This window comes from Lichenostomus cassidix, chromosome 1, assembly GCF_008360975.1.
Source record: "Lichenostomus cassidix isolate B80296 chromosome 1, HeHo_3.0, whole genome shotgun sequence".
NCBI classification, from domain to species: domain Eukaryota; kingdom Metazoa; phylum Chordata; class Aves; order Passeriformes; family Meliphagidae; genus Lichenostomus; species Lichenostomus cassidix.
Genome location: NC_139479.1, coordinates 29,349,225 through 29,376,878, shown reverse-complemented (window position 1 = coordinate 29,376,878; position 27,654 = coordinate 29,349,225). Strand labels below are relative to the sequence as shown.

Here is a 27,654-nt window from a genome sequence, read left to right as displayed (position 1 = left end):
ATACCTTCAATGGATGTGCTGCTGGCTAGGCAAGCACTGAGGTCAGTGTGAGGCATAAGGAAAAGGAGTGTCTATCCTTTGTCAGAGGAACCAACTGCCTTTTTGGCAAGTAGTTATCACAGTCACTCTGCTCTGGCTGTATTAGACAGAAAGAACCTGGAGGACTCAGAGCTATCACTTGAGATGTCTGAAATGTTTATGGTTTGGAATATTAGTGGCCCTAGGCCTCCATCACACCCTTCTGCTGTAGTGTGCAAGTCTTGTATGGAGGGAAAGCAGAGGCTCTTGCCTCAGGCTGCTGTTCCGTTTCCCCACAGACAAATTATGGCTTCTGCCAGAAGAGGGAGTCCTGGCTTTCCTGCCATCTCCAGCTTCAGGCTCTTACTCTCCTTCCTTCTGCTCATCCTAGAGTTTTGCTCAGAGATCTGGTTTGGTCAAAAACTAATAATTTCATTTTCCTGACCTGCCTAGGTACATCACCAGGAGAATTGTGATAGAAGGAAAGGAGTAGGAAGAAGGGATGCCTCTATTAAGTGTAGCATGAATTTATGTCATAGTTATAATCATAGAATCATAGACACAAAGAACAGTTTGGGTTAGAAAGGACCTTAAACATCATGCAGTACCAATCCCCTGCCAGGGGGATTCCACAGGACCAGGTTGCTCAGAGCCCCATCCAACCTGGCCTTGAACACATCCAGGGATGGGGCATCCACAGCTTTTTTGGGCAACCTGTTCCAATGCCTCGCCACCCTCACAGCAAAGAATTTCTTCCTAATATCAAATCTAAGCCTACCCTCTTTCAGTTTAAAGCCATTCTCCATTGTCCTGTCACTACATCACCAGCTCTCATTAGTCCCTTTAGGTACTTTTGGATCTGTTGCTTCTGCGATCTCAGATCCAAAACTGGCATATCAAATTAAAGTCACAAGGATCCTATTTACCAAAACTGTCTGTCCTGTTGATGGTCAGAATCTTGCCTACATTGCTCAGTAGGAGGTTCCATTTCAACATGAAATCTGATGCCTGCTTTTTAAACGCCTCTTTACTCTTGCTTGGCTGCAGATAAAGAAAAAAATTGGTTTATGATAAAGTTGGTTAAAATAATTCCTTACTGTGTAGCAGACTATTTCCCTGTACAAAATGCTTACAAAGGTGAAAAAAACAAGCGTTTTTTCCTATTGAAATCCTAAAATATCTTAGGTTGAAAGAGACTTTTGGATATTATCTATTCTGATCTCTTGTCCAAAGCATGGCCAGCTTAGTTCAGGCCTTGTCCAGCCAAGTTCTGAATATCTCCTGGATAAAGATTCCACAGCCTTTCTGGGTAACCTCTTCCTATGCCTAATTATTCTAATGGTAATTTTTTTCCTTTCTGTCTGTTGGAAATTGTCTTTGCTGCAACTTGTGTCTATTGCCTTATGTGCTACAACTGTGAACCCCCAGGAAAAGTCCCATTCCATCTTCTCTATACCACCCCATGAGGTAGCTGAGGGTTATATGAGATGAAGGCACCACAGAATTGCAAACTACTATTCTTCATTTAAAAATAGAAGAAAAAAAAAGAGAGTAAATAATCAAGCCAAGTAAGTACAGCTTACTCTGCTTCTTCAGAAAGGGGAAAAAGCCCCAAACTCCAAGTACTGCCCAGACTCAGGCTAATTGCTGTGGGGACCAACCAAATGCAACAGTACCAACACACTGACACAGACTGTGAGTCAGTGCAGGTAGAGGGGTGGTAGAGTCGGTAATCTGTTGAAAGGTTCATATGTGAGGATGGTCATACTTGAATCTTTCACAAGAGCTAGAGACCTTGCACTAGAAGTTCTTACTAATTGCTAAAAGTTGATAGTTTCATGAATCAAGGATGTAAGGAACCATGAAGTGTTCTCTTCATTTTTACCAACATATTACTTCTGAATTTTGGTTTATTAGGGAGTGTGATAATATGTGTCTATGAAATGAGAGTAGATACTAAAACTGCCTGAGTGGATATATATGCACAGAAATATGCTTGTAGTTGTTTGCACAGATGGAATTTTTGTATGCCAATTAATTCTCCCTTTTTCCACAGCATGCATAAATTGTATTTTTGCAAATCTGCAGTCTGGTCAGGTTGCTAGTGTGCAATGTAGCTCCTGCAGACTAGTGACAGTCAGCATGTAGCAGGATAAAGGACATGATCACTCTTTCTTTTCTGAAATTATTAATTTTATACCTTAATAACAAAAGTCTGGAGATCTGAAGACAAACCACTCAGGAGATCCCGAATATCTGTGGAAGATGTCAGTGAAGAAATGAAGTTTTTCAAACCTGTGAAATACAGAAGGGAGATCATTACTTGAAGTGATTGGTTTACCTTTTGGTTTGTTTCTGCGGTTTAAAGCTTTTTTTTTTTTTTTCCTTTTATCTTCACCTTAAAATAGATTAAGATCTGTTTCTAGCATTTTGTTTTTATAGCACTTTGATCAATAAACCATTTCTTTAGTAAGGAATAGTACCCTGCTTTGAAATCAGTCAGAATTCATGTTTATGTCCATTTCCAGCATAACTGCACTGACCTAGTCATCATGGCAAAGGTGGCAAGAAAAAGCAGTTCCAATGAGAAAGCTGGAATTTGCTTATAGGCGATACTAACTTACTTATCTGAGATTTTATGTGGTTGAGGAAAAAATATAACCTTGGTCTGTCTGTTGAAGGGAGAAAAAAATTTAGAACAATAACAGAAAATGCAGAATATTCTGTAGACCAACAGAAATATGGATAATGTTACCACATATAAGTGCAATTGTTCCCTCAAGTTTGGAACCTACCACCCAATTCCAAAAGGTAAATTGCAGCTCCCTGACTTTATACACTTCTAATTGCGACATCTTCCTTCAATAAAGCATATTATTAAGGTCTGTGAACCCTTGCTTATTATAAATGACAATTTGGAAAAAAAATGAAAACAGAGAAGGAGATAAATCTACCTTGAAATGACTAAGAACATAGATAATACAATGAAAAAAATGTAGTAAGTGTTCTATGCAGATAATACAATGAAAAAAATGTAGTAAGTGTTCTATGCAGTGGTTTTGGTTTGAGTATGCATATAAATATTACTGAAATTCTTCTCCAGATAGTTTGTGAAGAAGGCAAGCTATTATTCCTACTGAAAGCAGTGACAGAAAGTCTGTGGCAAATCCCTTGTCAGTAGACAAGTTGGTGGTGGACCAGGAGCTAAGAGCTGAGGCTCCCCTGTTAGCTCTGTGCACAGCCTAGTCCAACTTGCCCATCTCTTGCTAATATTTTAAATGGCAGACCATTAATCTAAAAATTAAGTTGACATTATGTTTCTATTCCTTTTCATTAAGTTGTCAAATGCATGATGTCATGGCTGCATACAAACTGTGTATTTTATTGTTTACATCACAACATTGATCCCACAGGCCACAACACAGCAAAAGGACATAAAAGTTAAAAGGCCTTGTCCAGTTCAGCACACAGTATTTTAAAATCTGGCCACAAGAACTGATTTTGTGTGCTTCAATTAATGGCAGAGGAAAATGCAATGATTGAAAACATCTTTTCTGTCAAAAGAAATGGTAAAAAAAAAATCTCTGCTTGTCAGCCTTCTTCTAGGAGATACATAATTCAGTCCTGCTGTCACAAAATGCTTTAACAGGGTCAGAACCAAAAGCCTTTAATTCTTAGTCTTTAAAGTTAGGAGGATAATACCTCATGGTCTATTCTCAGTTTTATTGGCTCTTTGCTAGCCCTTCAGGTTACAGCAAGACTGTAATTCTGAGTAGGGCAGATGTCATGAACAAACAAGAGGACCTTTAACAATGACAAGCAAGTGCTTAAGAGAAAAGACAATACATATAAAAAAAAATTACATTTTAATTGTATGTTTTTCTGCCGCTTCTTTGAATTCCTAAACTTCTCTTGAAAGAGGTTTTTAGTCACATCCAGAGATTTCTCATTGAAGACGGCGTGCAAGCCTGATCGCAGAACAGTAACTGTGCTGTTGTTGTTCAAGAGTGCTCTTACTGTCTGTGGAGAATAAAAAAACAGTTAATGCCTTTCATTTTCTCAAGCTCTTAACTCAGCCAAATAGGGGAATTGAAGAAGGAAAGCTTCCCTCATTCAATACAAGACTTCATATGACCAGTCTCCAAACTGGGGGCGGTATAGGATCAAAGGAGAAAAATCTGAAGTTGTCTTCAACAGAGTTTTGTTCTGGGAAATGTTCTTTTCAATGATGCTCTATGTTGTCTGTGTTGTCTGTGATGGAGCAGACAAGGCTAACATGCTTGAATTATCTGGGCAATTGCCTGGGCAATTGGTTTTGCCTAGAGTTATTGTAATTACACTAAATAATGGTATTTTGTCTAAAGCATGGAGTGGTTTATTAGGGATGATTTTCCCTCAGTGTTATCTGTTCTTAATTCATGTTTCAATTAAATTCAAAGGCAAGTTTTCTCAAGTTGCTCAAAGCTTTGAGAGGGTAAAAATACTATTAGAAATACAGTATTAGTTAAAACAATATTAGTTGGTGTTTTGTCCCATTTATCTGCTTATGAGTCATTTGTGAATGAATCTGTCTTCACATTTGTCCCAAAAAGTATTACTCACATAGATATTGCAAACAAATTTCAGACTAACATTTATCATCATCTCTTCACTTTTTAAATTAGTTGCTAATATCACACAATATTCCTTAAGATTCTTGATGAAATTGTGAAAACAGTCAAGGAAACTAAATCTGAATCCATTAAGTTTTGTTAACAAATACATTTAGTCTCTCACTTCCACACTGATATCAATAAGATCCTAAAGCCTTTTTTGGACGTTGGGCTTTTCTGTGAATAATCCTTGTCCAGTTGGGCTTTTCAGAGGAAAAGCATGTATGTTTTGTGAAATTCCAAAAAACTTCAGGATTCATAAACATTTTAACAAATCCCATTCACCAAGTGCTTAACATGACCCCATAAGCACCAATGAATGCAGCTGTCCGTTTCTTTGCAAAAGTTACCAATATAGCAATTTTTTCATCACTCCGCTAACTTTTTTGAAATACCAAACCCAATCTGATTCTCAGCAATCTCCTCCATCTAAGGTAAAGACAAAAGCATTCTTCTTATTTGATTTGGAGTTTCCAGTGATAGAATAAGACTCTGCAACAAGAATGCATGGCCCAAAGGCTGGGAACTACCAGGAGCAGCATCTTCAGTAGGCTACCAGTACACGACTCCATGCCCCAACACTTTACACTGGTCCCTTAAGCCATTGGACTTCACTATACTGAATATGGCTCTCTAAAATGATGGAGAGCCAACCCTCTCAACACTTGAATACAGCTTACCAGAGGCAGGAATCAGCCCCAGGAAATGACAAGCATCATATTCACATTCCTTTCTCACCTTTTTATGCACCTTTTTACACTCTAATTATTTCTGCATGTCCAGGTAGTAGCAGCTGTCAGCCTGCTTTATCTACACATAGTGAAAATTGCTTTTTTTTCTTTTGAATGCTGACCCTGCCAAAATTATTCTTACTTTCTCACCAGATGGCTAAATTATTGCAAAATACTCCGCAAGGGATGGTGTAGCTACACTGCTCAGAGGCTGCAGCTGCACAGTGCCTCTGTAGCACTTCTCATCAGGAGTACTCTTGCCTGCTCTGACCATCAGTCTTTAGTTGAAATTCCAGGTGCATTTTAGACAGAAAACTGAGAAGGTTGATTAGAAATATCAAATGACTCCTGTGTGAGAAGATGAGATAAACTTCACCTTCAGAGAGAAATAACTGAAGAAGGATGTGATGGAGGTTTGCAGGAAGAATTGCATGAAGAAGAGTGGAAATTTTAAAACAATAAAAGAAAGTAATTTTTATAAAACAAATAATTAAACCCTGGAACTCACTACCCCAGAATGTCAAGTACAGTGGAACTCTTGCTTTTCCCTTGTGTTTTGAAGAGGCTCTAGAGAAGGTACAAACATCATTTGCCTGTGAGAGCTATAAGCGTAAATTTGACCCTGATTTTCAGGTCTGCTGGGTTCAATTTGTGTGGGTTAAACAGTGTAAAAGGGATGTAGAGCACCCAGAGCTTCTAGAGAATTTCCCCCAAATAGCTGCAATTCTCTTGCCTTAAATATTGAGGTGTAAATCCAATTTTGACTCTCTGCAGCTTTTCCACACATTAGGAAGAGGGAGGAAAGACTCAAAAAGCTACAGCCAGCCCTTTGACATCATTCACGGCTTGAACACAAGAAAAATTATGTGAAGCCTGAGTATATAAATAAAATGCAAATGTCTGGGAATAGGTGACACTTGTGATCTTGCTGGATCATGCTCTTCAACGCATAAGAAGCCCTGTTTAGAAGCACATAAAACTGAGCATTTCAGGTGTTAGTACCTTCAAGGGCTGCTGCAGTAAATGGAAACTGTGAGTGCTCAGCACTTCATGGAAGTCAGTTTTTTTCCTTGGCAGGCACCCTTATGCATGTTTGTCCTGTTTCCCCCCCCCCCACCACCACTTTTTAAAGTAAGAGGGGTGTATGTTTTGTGTGCTGCTGGTTAAGTTTTCCCTTTAAGAAAAGCTACATTTAGTAGTCCAAGAAACTGCAGTTCCTCTCCCTCCCTCCTTCCCTGTTTTCCTTCTCTCATCTGAATAGTGATTCAAATCAGGTGGCATGTTGGGAAAATCTTTTAAGTGTTTGAAGGAGAGAATATACCACCTGTTCTCTTTTACTTTCTTCCCTATATTTGACCTTCCTTTTTCTGCTATAGCCCAGACCACCTGAAAACCCAAGGATATGGAGGATCCAAGGATACCAGTGGAAGGAATGCTCCAGCATGTGCCCTCAACTGACTTTGGCACGAATGGGCAAAGATACTGGAAACTCATCTGACCCTTCCAGCTACTGTGTTCTCCTCTCCATGGAGTACCATCAGCCACAGCTCAGAGGCTTTCAGAATAATCCAGTGGGAGGAAAATGTCCCCTCAGGATACTTAACAGTGTGGGAAGAAATGGCTTGGAGTGTGACCATGACATGGTTGGTATAGAGTTAAGAACACCCATGCTGCTGCTGTTGTCCTACATTGGAGCATTTCAAAAATAGTCCAAACTGCTGTCAGGAATGAGATGCCCACCTTTTTTTTTCATGGATTCTGGAACATACCTTGACCATGTTGCAAAGGTCTGTCTGTCTCCGGAGTCTTTTCACAAACTCTTTTGCTTCTGTTAAAGATGTTTCACATCATTAATATTTTACAGTCTAAAATACGTTAATGAAGACAGATCTTTTAAGTTAGAAAGTGGTTCCCTAGGGGAGCTTTGGAGGGTAATGGTGGGCACAGCAGGGGCACTGAGCCAGCATTATGGGATGGGATGGAATTGGGATCCTTGCAGTCAAAGCTTGCAAGGAGAAGCTGCTCAAGTCACCACTTCACTGAATCTATTAATCCATGATGTACAGGAAAAAGTCTTTCAATATTTTTTAAAAATTTATTACTTCCTAATTAAGATGAATGCTCTTTTACTTGTATGGTTTCAGGTGAATGAAAGCAACATTAAATCTAAACCTGCTGTATTTTGTTTAGACAGTTTACATTTCCACTTTTATGCATCTATAATTCCGCAGCACTGTTAATAAGAGTTAGTTTCTTTTGTTCTACTTTTCTTCTGTTCATAATGTGTTATATGTAATTATGAAAAGCATTGTCCAAGAATACCCTTCTCTAGAATAAAATAAATGTTTCTCAGTTGCAGGGAAATCAAGTATAAAACAACTTCTGTAGACAGACAATGATTTTCAAGTGAAATTTTTCTGTTTCTATAATGTTTGTACAAACCAGAAAGATCAGGATATATATTCAAAGGGTCAGGGCTGATTAATTACATGCATTTCTATGAACACACACGTTAAAAACACATTACTATGTTTGCTCTGTCAAGCATTCAACCGTAAGAAATGCCAAAATTAAGTCTGTCTGCAATATTGAGCATATATATCTTAATACAATGTTTTGCCTACCTAGGAGCCATGTTTTAGCACTGCAGAGTTGGTCTTCCATGAGCAACTGAGCAACATGATGTTTTAGTCATAATCTTCAGCATAATAGGTATAAATATGTGTGTGTGCACATATTTACAAACACACACATATACACACAGCTTTGTAGAGTAAAGATTTTGTCCAATCCTCCTCTAATGTCAGTCATATATTCCCTATTGGACTAGGGCTTTTGTTGTTTTATATTGGACTGTGTTATAGCCATTAATTAATTTATCACATAAAGACACTTATAAGAGGAAGAGACAGTAATATCTGAGTTTCAGAGAGCATGCTGCATATTATTGGTCATCTACACAGCCAAAGCAATCATGGCAAGAGCCAGATCTGTAAAAAAGATTTAAGTACATTTCAACTTACCATGAATTGGGAATATTTTGGCTTAAATCTGTTCTCACACATTATCTAAGACCATTTATTTTTAACTTTATGCCAACTAACTCATTAATACTATCAATGGTACATCAGCTGAATTTTTAAAAAAATAATTTAAGAGTTTTGTAATCCAATCTTCTCTGCAGCTTAACCAAAGATTATTTTTGAAAATATCTCTCTTACTCAAACCTACCATTAGATTTAGATGTTTGGAGCAGTAATGGAAAACCTTCCAAAGGATTAAGCATCCAGCATTTAACATTTTCACTGAATGATCTGATTGAGTCTATGTGCTGTGCAGGCACCTCCTCCAGGAAATCAGGCAGTAGGATGTTCTCCAATTCCTAGAATACAAATTCATGCTGCTGCACATGACTGGTGCACCACAGATATTTACAGCAGCATGAAATAAATTGTATTGGTAGTTTAAATGCAAATGTAAAAAAGCCCATTTTTTCTTCCAATTAAGCAAGAGCTAAGCTACTTTTTTTTAGCAGAAGGAAAAAGATCCTAAGAGTAAACATTGTTTCCTGAATTAATTTCTAGACAATACTTAATGACCTGCTGGAAATAAGAAGCAAATTATTTTTATCAGAAAACTGCATATTTCTATGTGGAAAGTCACTGAGAAATGCAGTAGTGTTCTGAAAGGAAAAGTAATCTCATAATCTGGAAAATCATTATCAGTTGTAATTTCAGTCACATAACCTCATGCCAGAACCACAGACCACATTTATAACAGCACATTCCATTGATACTAGGAACTTCCAAATTAATATATAGGAGCAAAGTGGAAGCTATCCCAAATTCCACTGGCTCTTTTCAAAACCCATACTGGGCTGTCTCAGAAGAAGCCAAAAGATAGAGTTGAGGAATAAATGAAAATCCCATTGTAAAGCACACAAGAAAGAGTGGGCCCTTCTTAGAGCTACCAAAATGGCACAAACATGTAATAACATCATTACAACAAGCAAATGTGTCTACAGTACCTTGAATAGATACCTATCATAGCTTTTTAACAGCTGGCACACATCTGGCAAGCACATCAGTTCTATTCTTTCAGGCTGCAGAGATGTCCAGAATGACATGATACAGTCTTCCACCTGTCACACAAAGCCCTTTGTGAATTTTCACTGATTTTACACTTGTGGAATGTGAAGTGTAATTCAGTAAGACAACACACAAGCACAGAAGCAAAGGAATGACCATGGAGATGGGCTCTTTACCTGGGCCCATCCTGGCTGGGCTCCAGCGTAAGTTGTTGTGTCCTGGGGAAACAACAATAAGCTGAACCTCCCCAGTCAGTGTACAAAAGCAGAAAGAAACAAAGAATGGTGCCATGGATATGAGGATGTTATGAAAGATATGTGTCCATTGCTATGTGTTATGTGCTCAGCTCAGACTCATTGGTGTGCCAGGAGGGCTTAGGATATGCTTACAAACTCACATTTTGGAGCATTTTGTGTTAATTCAGAATTTTAAAATAACTTGACTGAATGCTCCTTTTGTTTGTAAATAATCATCTACCTTATCTCAAACCATCAAGTAAATAAGCTACACTGACACAATTTTACCCTTACAGCTGTTTGCTTGCTGTTGTCAGGGCAAATGTTATTACAGAAAAGTCATACCTTGTCAAGCTTGGTCTCTCTCACCATTTGTAAAATAACTTGACAATAGTTGTAGTAGTCATTGGCAAGTAGTGCAATCTGTGACCAAAAAGAGGGTACAAAATGATCTCACAGGAATAGAGCTAACTTGTTTTACAGCTACATACTTTGAACGTACCAGTTCGTAGGGGTATGTCTCACTCTGTGCTTGCTCACCAAAGAAGAACTGGTTGAAATCAGGAGAAAGGTAATGAAATGTCTCTTGCTCAGTCTTCAGATAAATGACAGATGGATAATACTGCAAATTCTTACTCTTGATGCATCAGAATTTATATTGGAAAAAAAAAAATATTGCAATTATCTTGCCAGTTTGATTAAAGTTTTAAAGTATTTTCTTGGAATTGTAGGACATGATTTTATAATAAGATGTGTTTCTTTAGAGAAATGCTTGTCTTTTTTCAGAAAATAGGGGCGGGTGAAAGAAACAAGCAGGGCTGCCCAAATATTTAAATCCTAAACTGTACATTAATTTCTTTTCAAAGCCAGTGAATATTTAATGCTACACATGTCTTCCACATATATTTTCTACAGCACTTGTGTCACACACGCAACCCTCTGGATAAGGCTGCAGATAGTTGGCTGTGCTGTGGGGATGACAGCACATTTGCCATTGGCTGTCATTGCATCACCTCAGAGCACTCATTACTGCACCCCAGGACTGGTAAAAGCAAGACAGACATCCCATCTCTCATTTTCTCCTCACTTTGGTCCACATAACTGTTGCTCGTGCTCTGCTGGCTGACATCCAACAAGCCTGGTGTCAAGCACAGAAGCAAATTACAGCTCGCTGAGGAGAGAGCTGCCACAGGTTAGCTTTGCATCTGCCCTTTTCAGTGGGCAGGGATTGTGCTCTTTGTTCTTAATGATCTCTTAGTATTTAAATACTTCTCTTGCCAATAAACTCTGAGCCTCTTGAAAAGGCACCGTCTCACCAGCATGAGGGTCTGTTACCGTGGGCCTCAGGCAAGAAAGGTTGTGCCCCACTAACTCCCCTAATATTCAAAACCTGATCTGTCAGCTGCAATTTCCGCTCTCTGTACAGACAAAATTATTTGAGCTGACATTAAGACAACAAAAATATTTAGCTAATGGGTGAAATAGGAGTGGAGGAAGTAAGCATGTAGTGAGATTACACAGACCAAAATTATTTTGAAGAAGATGGGCTAACTGTATTTCATCAGAACACATTAGATAGCAGTTATAATTAAACACACAGATAGACATTTTGTTATGTCTAACGTATCTGAAACTCACTGTTCCTTTTTTTTGTATATTCTTCTTCCAATCATCTGCATTTTCAGAACTCCAGGAACTTCTACTGTGATAAAACATGTAACAGAAAAAAGTCAAGCAAACATTCAAAAACTCACTGATTTATTCTGTATTCAGTAAGAAAATGAGCTCAAACTGGATAAACTGCACTAGATTGGAGCATTGTATTTGGCAAAAAAACCCCACTCTCTTTCCTGTCATTTGGTAATCTCATGATTTTCTAACAAATCTGAACAATAATTACTGAATTTTAAGATAAAACTGAAACGTTCATTTCAATGACAATTGACCATTTAACAGTGCAATGTCTTTGAACTTCTTGCACCAGAACCATGGGTTTGTATTTGTAGTTGCAGTTTGTTTGGAACGGTAATAACTATTATAAAAATGAAAATAATGAAAGCATAATAATCCTTGTGCTTAGGTTTCACAGTTTCTGCACCGTACATCTGTTTACATGGCATTTTGTTTCTGTTTCCCATTTACTTTGCAAGTCGGCCATGGTGTTCCACACAGTCAGAATTTACCTGGCCCTGCAAAGGCGTGACCAGTGGCTTGTCACTAAAAGCAGGCACAACAGGCTGTGTTCTTGCTGTACTATCTCCTAGCTCTCTCCCTGCCTATTTTGTTGAGGCTAATGCCAGCAGAGAGAGGCGATGTTAGCTGTAAAAGGAACATGATGCATGGACTGGGTGTCTCCAGTCAAGCCTCCATCTGCTGCTGACACCTGCTCACTGTCTCTGAAGGCATTTCAAACTCAAAGGTTCTGTTGGACCTGGCTGCTTTGAAGGGTGGCAGGCTATCTAATCAGATTCTGGCTGCTGGGTTTCACTGCTATGATGTATTACAAACCAGGGTACCACCATACATCCTGAAGGGTCGGAGGACAAAATGTAACAACTCATCTGCCTGTAAACTCCAGCCTCATAAGCCCCATTATCCGCAGGACTGACCCTTTCCACCTTTCCCTCTGCCCTACTCCATGCCATGAAGGCTGTGCTCCAGGGACAACCATTTTGGCTGCCCAAGACGGGGCACAACATTCATGCTGAGTATGCTTGGTAGTGCTGGTGACTCTTTCCCCCGAACATTTTAGAGGTGGTGACTGGACAAAGGCAAACACATGTAAGTAGAGATGTTTCATAACACTTCTTTCAAATGGGTCCTTCCTGCAGATTTCTGAAGCCTGTGAAATAAAATTAATGAGTATTTTCCAGCTCCTGCTCTGCCTGAGAAGGCGGCCAGCTGTATCTTCTGCTGCTGCTACTATGGCAACACATATCAGCATCACTTGCCTCCAGTGCGTTGGCTCCCTTGGCAGACTGGCTCCCCGCTCCCCTGGCACAGGGACAGCGAGGAGACACAAGGAGTGCTGCACGGGTTCCTCTGTGCCCCAGCAGCCAGCCAGGAGCTCAGTGATGGTTAAGTGCAAATACCAGCAGGACATTAACAGTTCTAAGTGCTCCCACTGTTAGCAAAGGGGGCTGGAACTCACCTGGTGCTTGGCTGCACATCAGAGATGCTCACTTCCCCCGGAGAGCAGTGCCTGGGTAAAGATGGAACACACAAAAGAGGAGGTGGATGGGAGAAGGGGAAAACGGGAGACAGCAAAATCACAAGGAGTTTCACCATATCTCTTGCAGAGTTTGGGCGATGCTATGGGGTGGGAACTAGAGCTAAAATGGGAAATACAAGAATGGGGAAATAAAGAATAACAGATGCACAAATGGGAAGGACAAAATAAAAATGAAAGGAGGGAAGGTGGTGAATGTGCACAGTGTTGACTGTCAGATTACACAGAAATTAGAAAAGCTAATTTGCTAGAATCGTATCAAACTTTTTAATGAAAAAATAATAGGTTTGCTTCACTAGACAGTCAGGAGCCTAGATCTTGCCAATTACTAGAATCAAAAAAGCAACTCTTACAGAACCAAAATTCAATGACATTTTTAAGCACTGCTGTACTCTGAGCCAGACCAAGTACCATTTTAGGCAGAGCTTGTCGTCAAAGCTTCCATTCCAAGAGGGAACACGTTCTATTGTAATGCAAATCAGTAAATACCATATTCCCTTAATGTCTGTAATACAGTTGGAGACTTCATTGACTACAGTTGCATGTATTTATACTATTTTCATAGCATCATCATCAGAGCTGCGGTATACATAGCTTCATATAATTGAAAATTTCTAAATGAACCAATTCACAGGTGCTGTGTAAGACTAGCCTCATCAGTCCTTGTGTGAATATGTTCCAACCCTGATACATCTGAGGTCCCACTGACTGTCAAAATGCAAGCACCTTCTTGGTATTTAAAGGCAAACCATTATAATCTTACTGCCATTTCTGTGACACCAACAACCATAGCTCCCAAGCTGCCAGATCCTTCAGAAGCCGAGTTCCTCACTACCAGCACCATATCAATTGCTGGCTATCATGGTCAAGAAATATCCTTTTCAGTAATTAAAAAGAGTGATTCAAAGTTTCTTCACCAACCCACCAGCTGGATGGATGCTGTGGTCTCTCAGCTGGGCTCAGGGATCCACTTTCCCCTCTGGTAGATGTGACAGAAAAAGCATCTGCATGTTGGACTTTATTCAGGCATGGGAGGGCGCAGTGGTTATTTAGGACACCTTCACTACTGCAACAGATACCCCTAGCCTCTGCCAGAGAAAAATGGCAACAAGCCAGGGAAGTATATCCCATTAGAAGGGTCTAGACAACACACTGGCACTGGACTGCACTAAAATGGTACATTACAAACCTTCTTCACTCTGATTTGGAAATTTCCATGCCCACACACTCTCAAAAATGGAGGTGTTATAGGTCAAATACCCAACCGTGTGTATACATATAATTACCTATATGAGAACAAAAGCTCTTCTTGCAGGTAAAAAAAATCTTCACGTTTTAATTACCTTTTCTAAATTTCAATTTTATAAGTAAAAAACAATCTAGAATTTTCCATTGCTGGTTTTATCAGTTTCACTGGATCATGAAAAATTAACGATGATTTCAAAAAGTGAATCCTACTGAGAGGACAGCAAAGATGAGGTATTTCCTTCGTGACTTAATTGTAAGGAATGTAAAAAATGCCTTGCAAGTGGAAACTAACTCACTTATTTAGTTGGAGCAGATGATTTTTTTTTATGTGACCTAATTATTTCTCTCAGAATTGTGCTACTCATGCTTCTCTGGCTGTGTTTTGTGCTTTTTCACTGCTTTCTCTCTATTTTCTTCTGCTGTGCTACATGAGATACTAAGAAGTAATTGTGACACCCATCTACCCAGGTGTTGTGGACCTGCATGTTGGCTTGGGACAGGGACATGTATCTGCATTTAGAGTGAAAGCTGTTCTAATTTCAGTTGTCTGGCTTTGATCAACAGCTTAGTGTCTTCTTAAAATTGTCTTAAAGGAAGGAAGCATCAGACAAGATCGTTTTGTAGTTAAAGACCTTTCCTACTGCAACTAGAAAGACGATCTTTGTCTGAATATGATCTTTATATTTTGAATTGTTTTTATCTGAAAAGCTATAGAATCACAGAATCATAGAATAGTTTGGTTTGTAAGGGACCTTCAAGGGTTATCCAGTCCAACCCCACTGCTGGGGACAGGGACACCTTCCATTAGACCAGGTTGCTCAAAGCCCCATCCAACCCAGCCTTTAACATTTCCAGGGATGGGAATCCACAGCTTTTCTGGGTGACCTGTTCCAGTGCCTCACCACCTTCACCACAAATAATTTCTTCCTAATATCTAATCTAAGCTCTTTCAGTTAGAAGTCATTGCCCTGTCCCATCCCTACATGCCCCTGTACAAAGTCTTTCCCCAGCTTTCTTGTTGGCCCCCTTTAGGTACTGGAAGGTGCTACAAGGTCTTCCTGGAGCCTTCTCTTCTCCAGGCTGAAGAATGCCAGCTCTCTCAGCCTTTCCTCAATAGGACAGGTGTTTATTTCAAGAAACAATATCAGGATCAGTAGATGGCTGGTTGATGTCAGCGCCTTCCCTGAAATCCACATCCTATTCCTTGGCTTGGCCAAATTAAATACAGTTTTTTAGGAGCAGGTGTCTGGGCAGGCACCTCTAGCTGTGGAGAAGAATAGGGAGGCCTGCAGCCAGGGCAGCAGCTCCCCCATGGTTAAGCAAGAGTGACATCCAGCCCATCAGAGGAGATGGCTCATTTCCATGAGGAGGGCCAAAGACAGAAGCTATGCTGGCATGTGTGGTGTGTCTGTCTCCCTTTGGCTGTGGCTGAAGTCCTTTCTACACCTGCCCCAAATTTAACTAACATTACTTCTTTGGTTCCTCCTTTTTAAATTTTTTCCTCATTTTTCTGTGCTGGGAGGAAAAAACAGCAACAGTTCAAATCATTCTTTTCTCTCTCATCTCTCATATGACTAGAACTACCAGCTTTCCTTTTATGTCCATCAAGATTGCTATTTTCAAGTGATGCTCCAGGGGAACACCTTTCTTTCTCTGAAAGGGAAGACCAGCAGAGACTTAGCCACAGACCTGCAATATTTCTTAAACAGTGGACAAGGTTTTTCCTCATTGTGAATGTCAAACTTTAGAGTTGTATAACTGTTCTGGTTATACTGGGTCCAGAGGAAGTGAAGGATATCACTTCAGTAAGGGTGCCATGGGAAACCAGCTTCAAATTTCCTATGAATAATTTGTTTAGTCTCACAACAACTGACTGCCAGTCGATCAGCTACAGAACCTGATCCTCTGTCCTGTCCCATGATTTACCCTTGTCCCTCTGTGGACTTCTGCGACATTACTCTGTCATAAAACCTGTGAAGAAGGCAACACACCTATGGGTGTATTTTTTCCATGCTCTTCCAAATCATGCACTCAAGTAAGTAAAACATGCACTCAAGTAAGTAAATATTATATAAAATATCACAGACACGGAACCAGCTGCAGCATCACCAGATATCTGGGTCCTTAGTAGGCTGACTTGTATGCCCCTAGCCTTCATGCCACAGAATAAAACTGTATCTCCATATTAAAGAATGGAAACCAAATTACAGAATTTACCCATATATACACTAAAGTAATGTACAAGGCTGCAAGAGAATAAGGATACAAGCCTGGTCTTCAGTGTCCAAGGCATAGACTGCACCTTTTTTTTTTTTCTTTTGTGCAAAGGAGTGTAAAACTGCTGCAGAATGGCAGCATTTCCTTTTTTTTTTTTTTCTGGGAAGAAATGCAAGCCTGTGGTTTGTTTATCTGAACCCTGAGTTTAACCATGAGAATTCTTTCTCTCCTGCCCACAACATGCTCCTGTCTACATTTTAATCTACCAAAGTGTCTGACATTCATTTTAGACTTTTAGGCTTTTAAATTTTGCAATCCATTTATACTTGTCTTACACATTTTCTTATTTGTGTTCTCTTACAAGAGGTGATTTTAAAATCTGGTATTTTAAAACCAAGAGAATGAAGTATTTTTGAAGTACTGTTTCAAGTAGTAAAAACCCTAGATAACATGATTGTGAGTAGGACTCTTCACAACAGTGGAGTCATTTATACATTCATATGATTCTTCTGCCTACTCTGTAATGAGGAAGGTGGTAGAATGTCATGGAGCCATTTTCATATGATTTTTTGAGCCCCCCTTTAGAATCTCAATATATTAATCTCTTCTTTCAGGTTCAGCACAAGTTCCTGGTCTTAAGATCTACATGGCTAAAATGTCAAACTTTAGGAAGTCTAATTAGGCAGGGTCTGTTTCCAAAATGTAGCATGTCTATTACGGCATAGCACTTAATGGCACGGAACTTTCATAGTGTTTATAATGAGAAGAAAAATATAATGCTACTGCCAGTATTCAACAGATGATTTACAGACTTTCATGGACAGAAAAGATAGGGATTGTCATGTGACATTTTTTGATTAAAACATTTAAAAAGACAAACCTGAGATAATTTTGTTCATAAAGAAGACAGCAAAAACGTGCATAAAAGGAAGACTCCTTCTTGATAGCTATTCCATCATAATGATATCTAGAAAATTAAAAAAATATGAAATGGCATATTTCATGTCATTCTATTTCACCAAGAAAAGATGAAGTAGAAAAAGCTATATTTGTTTTTTAAATTCTGTTGAATATTTATTTTACCCTACAGAAAGTAATTGCACAAACCTTTACAAACTCTTTTTAACAGTTTTTGCCCTAGAATGATGCCTTCTTCTAAATGAAATAAAAGTTAAGCCAGTAAATGGAGTGCAACAGATTTGTACAGGACAGTTAGTGAAGTCTGGAACCAGACTCTTAGCAGACAGAGGTCCCCATATCCCCATGGAAGTTGAAGGACTCAGTGCAACTGTTCCTTGACCATTTACCGTAGCACAGTGACTGGACTACCATTTAGCATGACCATTTAACACAGTGACTGAACGGCCCACCAGTGGTCATGGAAAGCTAAAGCTCAAGAGAACTGCCAGACCTTCTCTAAAATTTGTCTGAGCTCAGTGAGCATCAATGACCATCTCTGCTACCAAGGTGCTATCAGCTGGCTCTTCCCAGGCTGGGGCACCGGGAAGCCTGGGGAGCAGTGCTGTGGTTTGGGGCCACCTGCAGCCAGGAGCAGGTAACCTTCTGCTGATGGGAAGAGAGAGCATGGAGGTTGGGATCTACCAAACACTATCCCAAATCCTGTCTGCCATGAGGAGGAGCCTGGGTGTGTCTGTGGTGAGGCACTTCCAAAATAAAGAATCTCCTGGCTCAAGCTGATAGCAAGTCCAGACTAGTGGAGACAAGTCACAGAACAAGTAAGGGCATGTTGTTCTCAAAGCCCATACTTGACAGCTACACAAATTATTTGTAAAATTGCTCTGTCTCAATGTCCTTAAAACATCCCTTTTCCCAGTCTGGATGTTCAGAGCGTGGGTATAACTTTGGATATGAAAAAGCATCAAACTCTCTGTGCTCTAGAAGAGAGGGAAGGGAAAAGACAGAATATTTAGGAGGAGGATCTGAAGTTGTCTGATTTAAATTGTTTGAAACTGTACAACATTTCCACTGACCATGGAAAAGCACAATACAGACAATAATCACGGCTGCCACCCCTGTGCATCCTAGAGCCAGTCTTTCCTGGCCTGGAGACCCAGTGTCTGCAGAGCTCTCAGTAAGGTTGTGACGTCTGGCAGATGCCTCATGCAAACCATGCTGTTAATAGCCAGTACAAATTAGAGCACTAAGGTCTTTTAAAAAGCAGTCTGGTCTGGAATTCATGCCCTACCAAAGCAGATCTGATGTGGTTTTCATGGAACTATTTAATGTCCTTGTGTATTTTAATGTTCTTGGTTCCACCATGAATTACTCTGGATCTTGTGTTGTCTTACAGACTTGCAAACAACAATTCAGCTGCTGTATTACAGTGCTGGGGATGAAAAGCCAGCCACTTTAAAATTTATTGGAATAGTTTTAAATAACATTTTCAAAGAAAGGAAACAAACCAAATACCTGATACTCCCTGCTGTGGTCCGCTTTCTTGTTACCAGGCCCGGGAAAACTAACTGAATAAGCTGTATAAACAAACAGAAAATTAGAGATACTCAGCAATTCATTCTAAGATGAGAAAATGTATCTGTCACATTCTTTTGTCTTTAATCATTTTGTTTGCTTTTCATCACTTCCAGGCTAATACTTGTTCTTACATACCTCTCAAATGATAACTCTTGAAGTAAATTGAATCTGGCTTTTGTGGATCCAAGGCTAAGTAATTTAAGGGATTACATATCTCAGGTAGAATTTTTTTTAGAGTAGTCTGTTTAACCTTGCACTGGAAAACAGTGCTCAGACCAGGAGATCCCCTGCAGCCAGGGCAGGATCAATCTGCTAGGGGAACTTGAAGGTGCCCTGATGGTCCCATACTCTGCCAGACCGTCAAGCCTTATTCATTTAAGTGGGACTTACACAAGGGACTTCACCTACCCACTTACTCTTGGAAGGTGTACTGACAGGATAGAGCCTGACTTATCTGTCTTAAGAGGACCTGAATCATCAAGCTGCAAAGCAACCATTTGACCACCGTGGTGATGTGAACTGAGGTTATGCAGCATCTGTCAAGGTTAGGCTCTAGAGAGTAATTAGATACTGTCAGGATAATAATCCACTTCACTATGATCATCCTGCATGAGTTGTCCTGTGAAGACAGAGACTAACTCAGGACACCTGAGTCCAGGACTAGCCCAGCATACCCTAACATTCCCGATATACCAGGAATTGACTGAGGATTTACTCCACATTAGAGAGGAGAGAGGAGAGTCACCACTCAGCAGCACAAGTTGGACTCTGTGCAGTGTGTGTCATTGGTCCAAAGGCCTGATAAAGGATTCATTAATGTGCACCTCCAGTTTTAATGATGGTCCTGTTCCTTGCATGTTTCTGCATGCACCCACCCCAGTTGTTCCCTTTCTCAAATTGATAGTTTAGCATAATCCCATTTTCCTAAAAGGACAGCCTATGAAATGGGGGCTTTTGTGGCACAAGACATATCCTTTCCCCCACTGCCATTTCTACAGCAACAGTGATGTATTTGGGCAGAGGGATAGGGCAGAAGAGATTAGCAGGGTCTTCAATCACCATAGTTTGATCCACATGGGGCTGGACTTGCAGTTCACATGCATGGACCAGACAGGTTACTACAGCCTGGTAAATTATTAATAGCTCAGCCCATTACAGGCTGTGGTAACTGACTGCATGTGCACTCTTAGTTTAAACCAGGGTTGCTGCAGTTCCTGCTCTCCTTGGCTTCTTGCTACATGGTCCATTCTCCTGCTCCAGAACAGACCATTTCAAAGTACTGGGGAGCTGCACCCCAGCTTTGGGATGTGTTAACTTGCACTGCAATGCACTGGACTGGTTAAGGCTGCGAGCAAATAGTTGCAAGCACCAGCCTGTAGCAGCTCTGGCTCATCAGCTCTTCGGTGTGACCAGACTCATGCTTCATCTGTGCCTGTCCCAGCTTAGAAGTAAAGCACATTAAGGGAAACCACAAGAAGGCTTAGCTTACAGGCAGTAACTCAGTTGTGCTGGAGCACTGGAAGGCTACTGGCAGGATGGGATTAATCTCACCTACATGGCTACAAGGTAGAAAAGTCTAAGCCAGTCGCTGCAGACTATGTAGTCAATGGGGAAAAACAAATGGCATTTCTGATGCCCCTTTCATTTGAGTTGTCTGAGGTGACTCATTTTGTGTGAGAAAACATGTAACTACTTATTTCTCTCCATTGGGTACCTAGAGATTTTTAAGGCGACAATCTTTATGGCCAATGTCTATGCTGAGCCAGGCAAACTCTACCCATGGTCTTAGCTGATGTGTGATGATTCACTATGGTAATAAATCAGACTGGATCACTCACTCAAATCTTAATTTTCAGTGAAAGTGATTTAACTTATCCAGTAAAAAAATTAGATTCAACTGAATTGAGATAAATGGTTCCAAGAATGGGGTTAGCCACAAAAATGAAATTGACTTCAGGTACAACTTGTACTTAAATTATTTTGGGCTTGTGTTAAAACAATGCTTAGAAACTCTTACTATGAGAACTAACAGAATGTTAGCAGTAAAAAATAGGAAGTTCTGAACAAAATGTCTTGAACAAGAAATAATCACAAGGCTTTCTATCTTCCTTAATTTGTTTAAAAATATTGAATAGCTATGGGTGTTGGTTGCAATTGGGATTTCTAAGTGGTAATTTTTCTGTGGGTTGTATCAACCTCTGTGTCATAGAAGAGTGGAACTCGAAGGAGATTCAGTTTTACATCTGCATTTGTTTTGCTTGGATGATGCTGTACAACTTTTTAGGGTGTGTTTGGAGCAAGATCTCCTCAAGTATACTTAAAAGGGAAAGTATAAAATTATGTAACAACCGAAGGTATATTTTAAAGACAGAAGAATCATCTCCTTGGAATGAATTGTTTAACTTTCTGGTGTTAAAAACAGAAAACTGGTAAAACTTTCTAAAATATATTGGCAAAATAAATCTTTGCTAGTTTATCATACACCAGTTCCCTGAAGAAAATAAATTCCATCCCAAACAATACTCTTTCTCTAGTATAAATGCATCTACATGAGGGCTTACCAGAAATACATTAGAAAATGCACAAGCATAATTCATTACAATGCATTCTTCTCTGTTATTTAACCTCTTTTGATATGCAGTGTGTATAGTTGATGATCAGGCTTTCTGTTTAGGCATCCCTACTTCTTATCTTGTATATCCTATCTACTCTGTACCTTTCCAAAGGTGGATGGATGTACTTGAATCTTGAAATCTGGATTGCAGGTTTCAATATACAGCTCATATAGTAGCCGACAGGGTACAGTGCATCCTCCACACAAATAGAAATTATCAGCTAGCCTTTAAAACAAAAATAATCAATTGGTTTATGTCAGAGTTAGAAGAAAGAATTGTTAGATTTTAATACTTGATCAGATTTACAGTGAACTCTGTAATAGTCACTCTGATTTTATAGAAGCATAGAATCAAAAAGAGTACTTCCTTTGTGTTAATCTGTATCCTGGGAAACAATATACTTTTTCATATAAATATATGTATGTATATTCTCTGATTATTTTCAACTTTTAAAGCTCTATTTTCATTGTTTTCAACATGTAAGAGAGGTCGTGTGAGATTCTGCTAAGAAATGAACAAGTTCTCATAATTTTTTAATAAAAACAATATAACTTAGGAATACCATGATGACATTAACACCAATACAGACAGTATTAGAATTTCTCATATCCAAAATGTTGTTATATCAAAGGATCTAACTTTGGTAATCTAAATAGAAAGGCATCCACTATACCAAAAAAAAGAATATTTTTCCACCTAAAATGTGCAATATAGTGTTTTGGGATGAAGTGCACAAACTGTAAAGGACCACATACTGTTTTCATATTACTTCATGGATTTTAGGACAGGTTTAATAAGAGAACAGAATTTTAATTTACAGTTACTATATAACAGAACTGCCAGGACTGAAACGGGCTTAGGTGTTTAAATATCCGTGTTTTCACCAAACCCCTGATTCATCCTACTTATCAAAATGGTCATAGTCAAGTAAATGCAACTACTTGTGTGAATAAGGTGAGGGAGACATAAACTTGGTTATTTATTAGCTTAAGATATTACCTTTACCAGGAAAAAGATGATCTTTAATTATAAGATAATGCCAGTGGTTTTGATGTCAGAAGGTAATAGGCTGCAGTACAAATACAGGAGCAGAGCTGAAGCGAAGGAGCAGAGAGATTAATTCTCAAAGCATGACACATTGCTCATATCATGGTAGTTTCTTGCTCTCTGTTTCCGTTCTACCAAATTATTTACGCATATTTAATTAATTTATCAGCTAGTGCAGCACAGTGCCAGTTATTCACTGTGTATTTACTGATGATTGAGTTGGTTGGGAAAGCAGACTTTTCACATTCACCAGAGATAAGGTGAGATAAGTCAGGTGGATTTTAAATCAGCATCCTCTGTTTTAGTAGCCTGATTTCAGGCAACTGTGTTCTTTATCTTAGTTGCATTGGCAGTAGACAGTGGATAAGGTCTACAGCAAATTGGATTGCTAGAACAGACTGAGAAAGAAGATGTTCTCTGTGCAGCTTGATGATGTCTACCTCACCTGTTATTTGTGCCTCCTCCCCTTTTTCCATTGAAGAAGGCTGTCTGCTTCACCCAGATTTCCTCCCTAGCAAAAGACCCCCAAAGGCCTCACTTATACCTTGTTGAAGACCATCTTCTCACCCACCAACCCAAGAGGCTGGTGCTGCCAAGGCTGAGCTGTGCTGGGCTTCCTGCCAGCTCCTCACCACCTCCAGCCCCAGCATCCAAGAGCAAAGGCTTTATGGCTAGATGTGAGCAGGAACTGGCACCCAGAGATAGGGGATCTGCTGCTCTAATGGGGTATTTCCCGTCATCAGGCTAAAAGGTAAATGAAATTTATTCTAGGTAAAAGTCCTGACGAGCTCTGTCTCCTAGCAGGCAGAAATGCTTTTTCTTCTAGAGCATCTCAAAACCCTTCACAATTGAGCAGTCTCAGAGGAGATTAAACTTAAATTCATCCTTAATATAACACCACAAGAATCATTGGAAGTGCATCAGAAATTAATCCATGCTTTGGTAGTTGGTTTCTGCCAATAGTTTTCCCTCAGCATTTAACTACTTAGTGACAAAGTATTTGGGAATGCCATTTTGTGAATTTATTGTCTATTAAACTGCCAGTCTTTTTCAAATAATAATTCAAACAACTTCTTAGTGCTGACACGTAATACAAAAATATATCTATTAGGAAAAAGAAATTCACACAGAAAAGAACACAGCACTCATCTTCGTGCTTATTAGCCCCAAGGTTTTCAAAACCTGAGTTTTTATGCCATGCATCAAAACAAAACTGTGAATAAAGACAACAAAATCAAAAGGAAAGCGTGGAAAGGGAGAAAGGTAGAGGTTAAAGCAAAAGCACAAGGGGAAAGACCTCCTCCATTTATCTACTAGGTATCCACGCACTGTGTGGGGTTTATTATTGGGTTGCTTTTAGGACCTCACATCGACTCCAAGTGTGTAGGGTTTGCCAGCTATTATATGTGAACCTTCAGCAGCCAGGCTATTTACAGGTTGGCAAGTCTGCTGTTAAACCATTTCTGGACCAAAACCTGGTTTGCTATTGGAGATGCACCAGCTGTAAAACGAAGCTGAACATTTAAGGTTTTTCAAAACATGAAAAGAAGGTTGTCACGATGATAAAAATTATAAGCTCATCCTTTCAAGGATTGCTTATGATTCAGTTTTATGCTGTGTCTCAAACCTGTTGGATGAATGACCTTGTATGAATCTCCTCCTTCAGCCCTTTTAAAATAGGAGCAATGGTATCTTTATCACAGTAAAAACACAGACTAACTCCCACTGCTCAGGTATTACTGAGAGGGGGAATAAAATGATTTAAGATTACTCTCTGACAAGCTAAAAGTTTGTATGTGTTGTTACTGTTTCACACAAAGTTTCAACCCTATTTACTAGCAGGACTAATCTGTGCTTGGGGAGAGAAGAAAAGTACCCCTGGTTTCCCTTTGGCTGTCACCTGGCACATAATGCTCTTCTCAAAGCCCAAGAAAACAATGGTGACAACTTCACTACAGAAAGTTTCTCCTTAAGGAGTTCGACCATAATCTTCAGCTCAAGAAAATGTAACCTCGGAGGATATCGAATGCCCAGCTTCACCCTGAGTGCCAGCGTGGCACCCACTCGCAGCCACCCGTGTGCTCTAGGAGCCCACCAGGCACGAGTGGTCCAGCCGGAGAGATCCTCGCCAGCTGCCCTGCAGCACCGCACCAAGTGGATGGTTCCCAGGAGCCAGATTCAAACCAGTGGGCAGGCTGAGACAAAATCCCGTTTCCCCCATGTCAAACCACATGGACTTCCAGGAAAATTCCCCTGCTTTCCTGGTATCGTTTATGCGTCACCATGATGACGGGGCCTTTGCAGCAAACCAGACTCTTGCCCTCTGAAACCGCTAGAAGAGTTAAAAGCAGGACCCCTCCACTCGCTGTGGCAAGGCAGATCCTGCTAGCCCCCCGGCAAGGGAGAAACAGCCGCGCCACCTCCCCGCTCCATCCTCAGCCACGGCGCGGCCCTGCAGCGGGCAAGGGGACAGCACCCACCACTGGAGCACGGGGAGGTAGGTGAGGGAAGTGGGGCCGAAATAAGCCATCTCGGCCGGCTCCGGGGCGGGCTGCTGTTCCGTGTCGTCCATTGGTACGGGGCTGGCGGGGCCGGCGCCGCTGGGTGGGGGCCGTCGGGTAACGGCCGGTGGGTAACGCCCGCCCCGCGCGACCCCGCGCAGCCCCGCGGGACACGGGCGCTCCTTGGCGCTTCCCGCACCGCGACATGCGGGATCCCCGCACCGCGACCTGCGGGATCCCAGCACCGCGACCTGCGGGATCCCAGCACCGCGACCTGCGGGATCCCAGCACCGCGACCTGCGGGATCCCAGCACCGCGACCTGCGGGATCCCAGCACCGCGACCTGCGGGATCCCAGCACCGCGACCTGCGGGATCCCAGCACCGCGACCTGCGGGATCCCAGCACCGCGACCTGCGGGATCCCAGCACCGCGACCTGCGCCCTGCCAGCTGCGCGCCCGGTGCGGCGCTCCTGGCACTCGCTGCTCTGCCGCCAGAGGGGGATTTTGTAGGAACTGCAGGCGAGAAAGGGAATTCGATCCAAATCGGAAAGCGGCACAAAGCGCCGATCATGCGGCCATACGTCTGAATGTCACGTAGTGATAGGACGAGGGGGAACGGCTTCAAGCTGAGCGTGGGTTTAGATTATGTGTTAGGAAAAAATTCTTTACAGTGAGCGTAGTGAGGCAGTGGCCCAGGTTGCCCAGAGAGGCTGTGGATGCTGCATCCCTGGAAGTGTTCAAGACCAGATCAGATGGGGCTTTGAGCAGCCTGGTCTAGTGGAAGGTGCCACTGATCATGGCAGGGTGGGTTGGAACTCGGTGATCTTTATGCTTGCTTCCGACAAGGCCATTTTATGAGTCCATGGTTTAGTGATCACAAGTGTCAGTAGGTTTTGCACATCTTTAAAGACTAACTTTCAGAGTTTTCAACAGGAATGCTGCAAACTCCCCTAATTGTTTAATTTTCCTGTCATACAGACAGATGAAAGGTCTGTCCGCTGTGCTGAAACCCTGTAAGCACTTTTCCATCACAAGTATCCATTATGCAAAATGAGCTTTGCTGCCGTGTGACTGACAACATAAATTATGTATGGCTGGAGCATCTAAAAGCTTACCAGTTCATGGCTTTGGGTTACATCAGAGCTCAGCTTCTCAGAAACTCCCACAGCTCCTTCTTGTTAATTAGCTTCCTGAAATCCCCATGTATGACACATACTGGCTTGCTTCCTTTGTTATGACAAGATGACCAAAGTCAACATGATGGTAGACAGCAGTATTAAAGTGGGGCTGGGGAGCACGATACCAGGAAAGGGAATTTATACTGGCAGGTTGCTGTTTTTCTGCTCCATTGATATATCTTGCTTTTGAGGAGCAATGCACACAGATGTCATGCATGATACAGGTTGCTTTTAATCTGTGAAGCCTCATGCTGTGTTGGGAAGCCCATGGGAAGATGTCGTTTACTCAAGGGCCCCTGAACCAAATCCTTGAAAATGATGTCTGCCAAAAACACAGGTTAGTGTTAGTATATGCACTGTAACCACTACAGTGTGTCATCATTAACTGTACTTAACAGTTGATTGTGGAAGCTTCCCTCAGTAGTTGCAGGTTTTGGTCTGGATTTTGTATGTCCACAGTCTACTGACCTCTGTGGGACATTTAACTTAGACAGCAAGTACTCCTGCAAACACTGTAGAGCAAAAGTTTTCTCAGGTTAAACTGGCTGTTTTAAGAACTGACAGCAGGGATATTACAGCAACTGTGAGACTTGGGTGGTGTTGCCATTTAAGTACTCCCAGAGCTTCTGCCGCAGGTCTTGCATTAGATGCTGCCCGGGACACTCACTGCCAGTTCAGGTGTGCCTGTCCATTCTGCACTCAGAGCAGTGCCCTCAACTCCAGGCAGCTGAGGAAGGGGAAACCTCATCTCCAGTTTCCAGAAACTGGCTTGCTTACATGTTGGCATGTGCTTCTGAGTCCTGGTCATAGTTCTTGAGGTTCATGACCAACAACTGACTTTTTGGGACTATCTGAAGCTATACAAAGTTAGTGAAGCTCCCTACACCCAAAGTCATCTTAGCAGGAAAAAAACCCCAAACCCACAACTTATCTAAAACTGAAAAAATGGTAAATGGAATATTACTGTGAGAACAGACTGAAGGAAGGAAAATGACACAGATCAGAAAGTCCATGGACAACACCAAATACTCAGAAAGGTTTTGGTGAAAAGAAGCAAATGCTGCACAAAAAACCCCTGCCCAGTTACTGTCTATGGCTTGAGAGATACAAGTTAGGTCACAGAATTTCTCCTGCCCAGTTTCCAGGTAATGAGGTAGACAGACCTGCATGCTGTTCAGGTCCTGACACCACTTTTATTTGATGAGGGTTTTCCCATTTTTTTCCAAAAATGACTCTTTAATTTTTCAGATAATTCTAACACTTGCATTTTTTGGGAAGGATGGGGGAGGAGGGGAGTGGGAAAGAAAGGAGTTTCTGACTTTAAATGCCAGGCTGTTAGTAGCATTTGGTTGAAAACATGCTTTTTCAGTTTAAACCAGTCAGATAGGACTGCTAGATGT

General features: G+C 40.9%; 1 protein-coding gene across 5 annotated transcripts in view; it reads right to left on the bottom strand.

Moving 5' to 3' along the window:
- The window catches only part of RFX8 (regulatory factor X8), a 32,837-nt gene extending 7,625 nt beyond the window's left edge, over positions 1-25,212 (bottom strand). For 2 of the 5 annotated variants that reach the window (XM_085054599.1, XM_085054634.1), the window contains exons 1-14: positions 25,055-25,212; positions 21,629-21,752; positions 18,850-18,911; positions 17,300-17,386; positions 12,877-12,927; positions 11,364-11,427; positions 10,228-10,362; positions 10,071-10,148; positions 9,429-9,542; positions 8,633-8,783; positions 7,171-7,229; positions 3,882-4,038; positions 2,219-2,313; positions 945-1,059 (exon numbers count right to left, since the gene is read on the bottom strand). In XM_085054599.1, coding sequence (XP_084910725.1) covers positions 945-1,059; positions 2,219-2,313; positions 3,882-4,038; positions 7,171-7,229; positions 8,633-8,783; positions 9,429-9,542; positions 10,071-10,148; positions 10,228-10,362; positions 11,364-11,427; positions 12,877-12,927; positions 17,300-17,386; positions 18,850-18,911; positions 21,629-21,752; positions 25,055-25,146 — 1,384 coding nt within the window. In that variant the 5' untranslated portion in view covers positions 25,147-25,212. The remainder of the gene's footprint in view (positions 1-944; positions 1,060-2,218; positions 2,314-3,881; positions 4,039-7,170; positions 7,230-8,632; positions 8,784-9,428; positions 9,543-10,070; positions 10,149-10,227; positions 10,363-11,363; positions 11,428-12,876; positions 12,928-17,299; positions 17,387-18,849; positions 18,912-21,628; positions 21,753-25,054) is intronic. The other 3 variants (XM_085054606.1, XM_085054616.1, XM_085054625.1) reach the window with 3 other exon arrangements.
- Between the last annotated feature and the right edge of the window lie 2,442 nt (positions 25,213-27,654).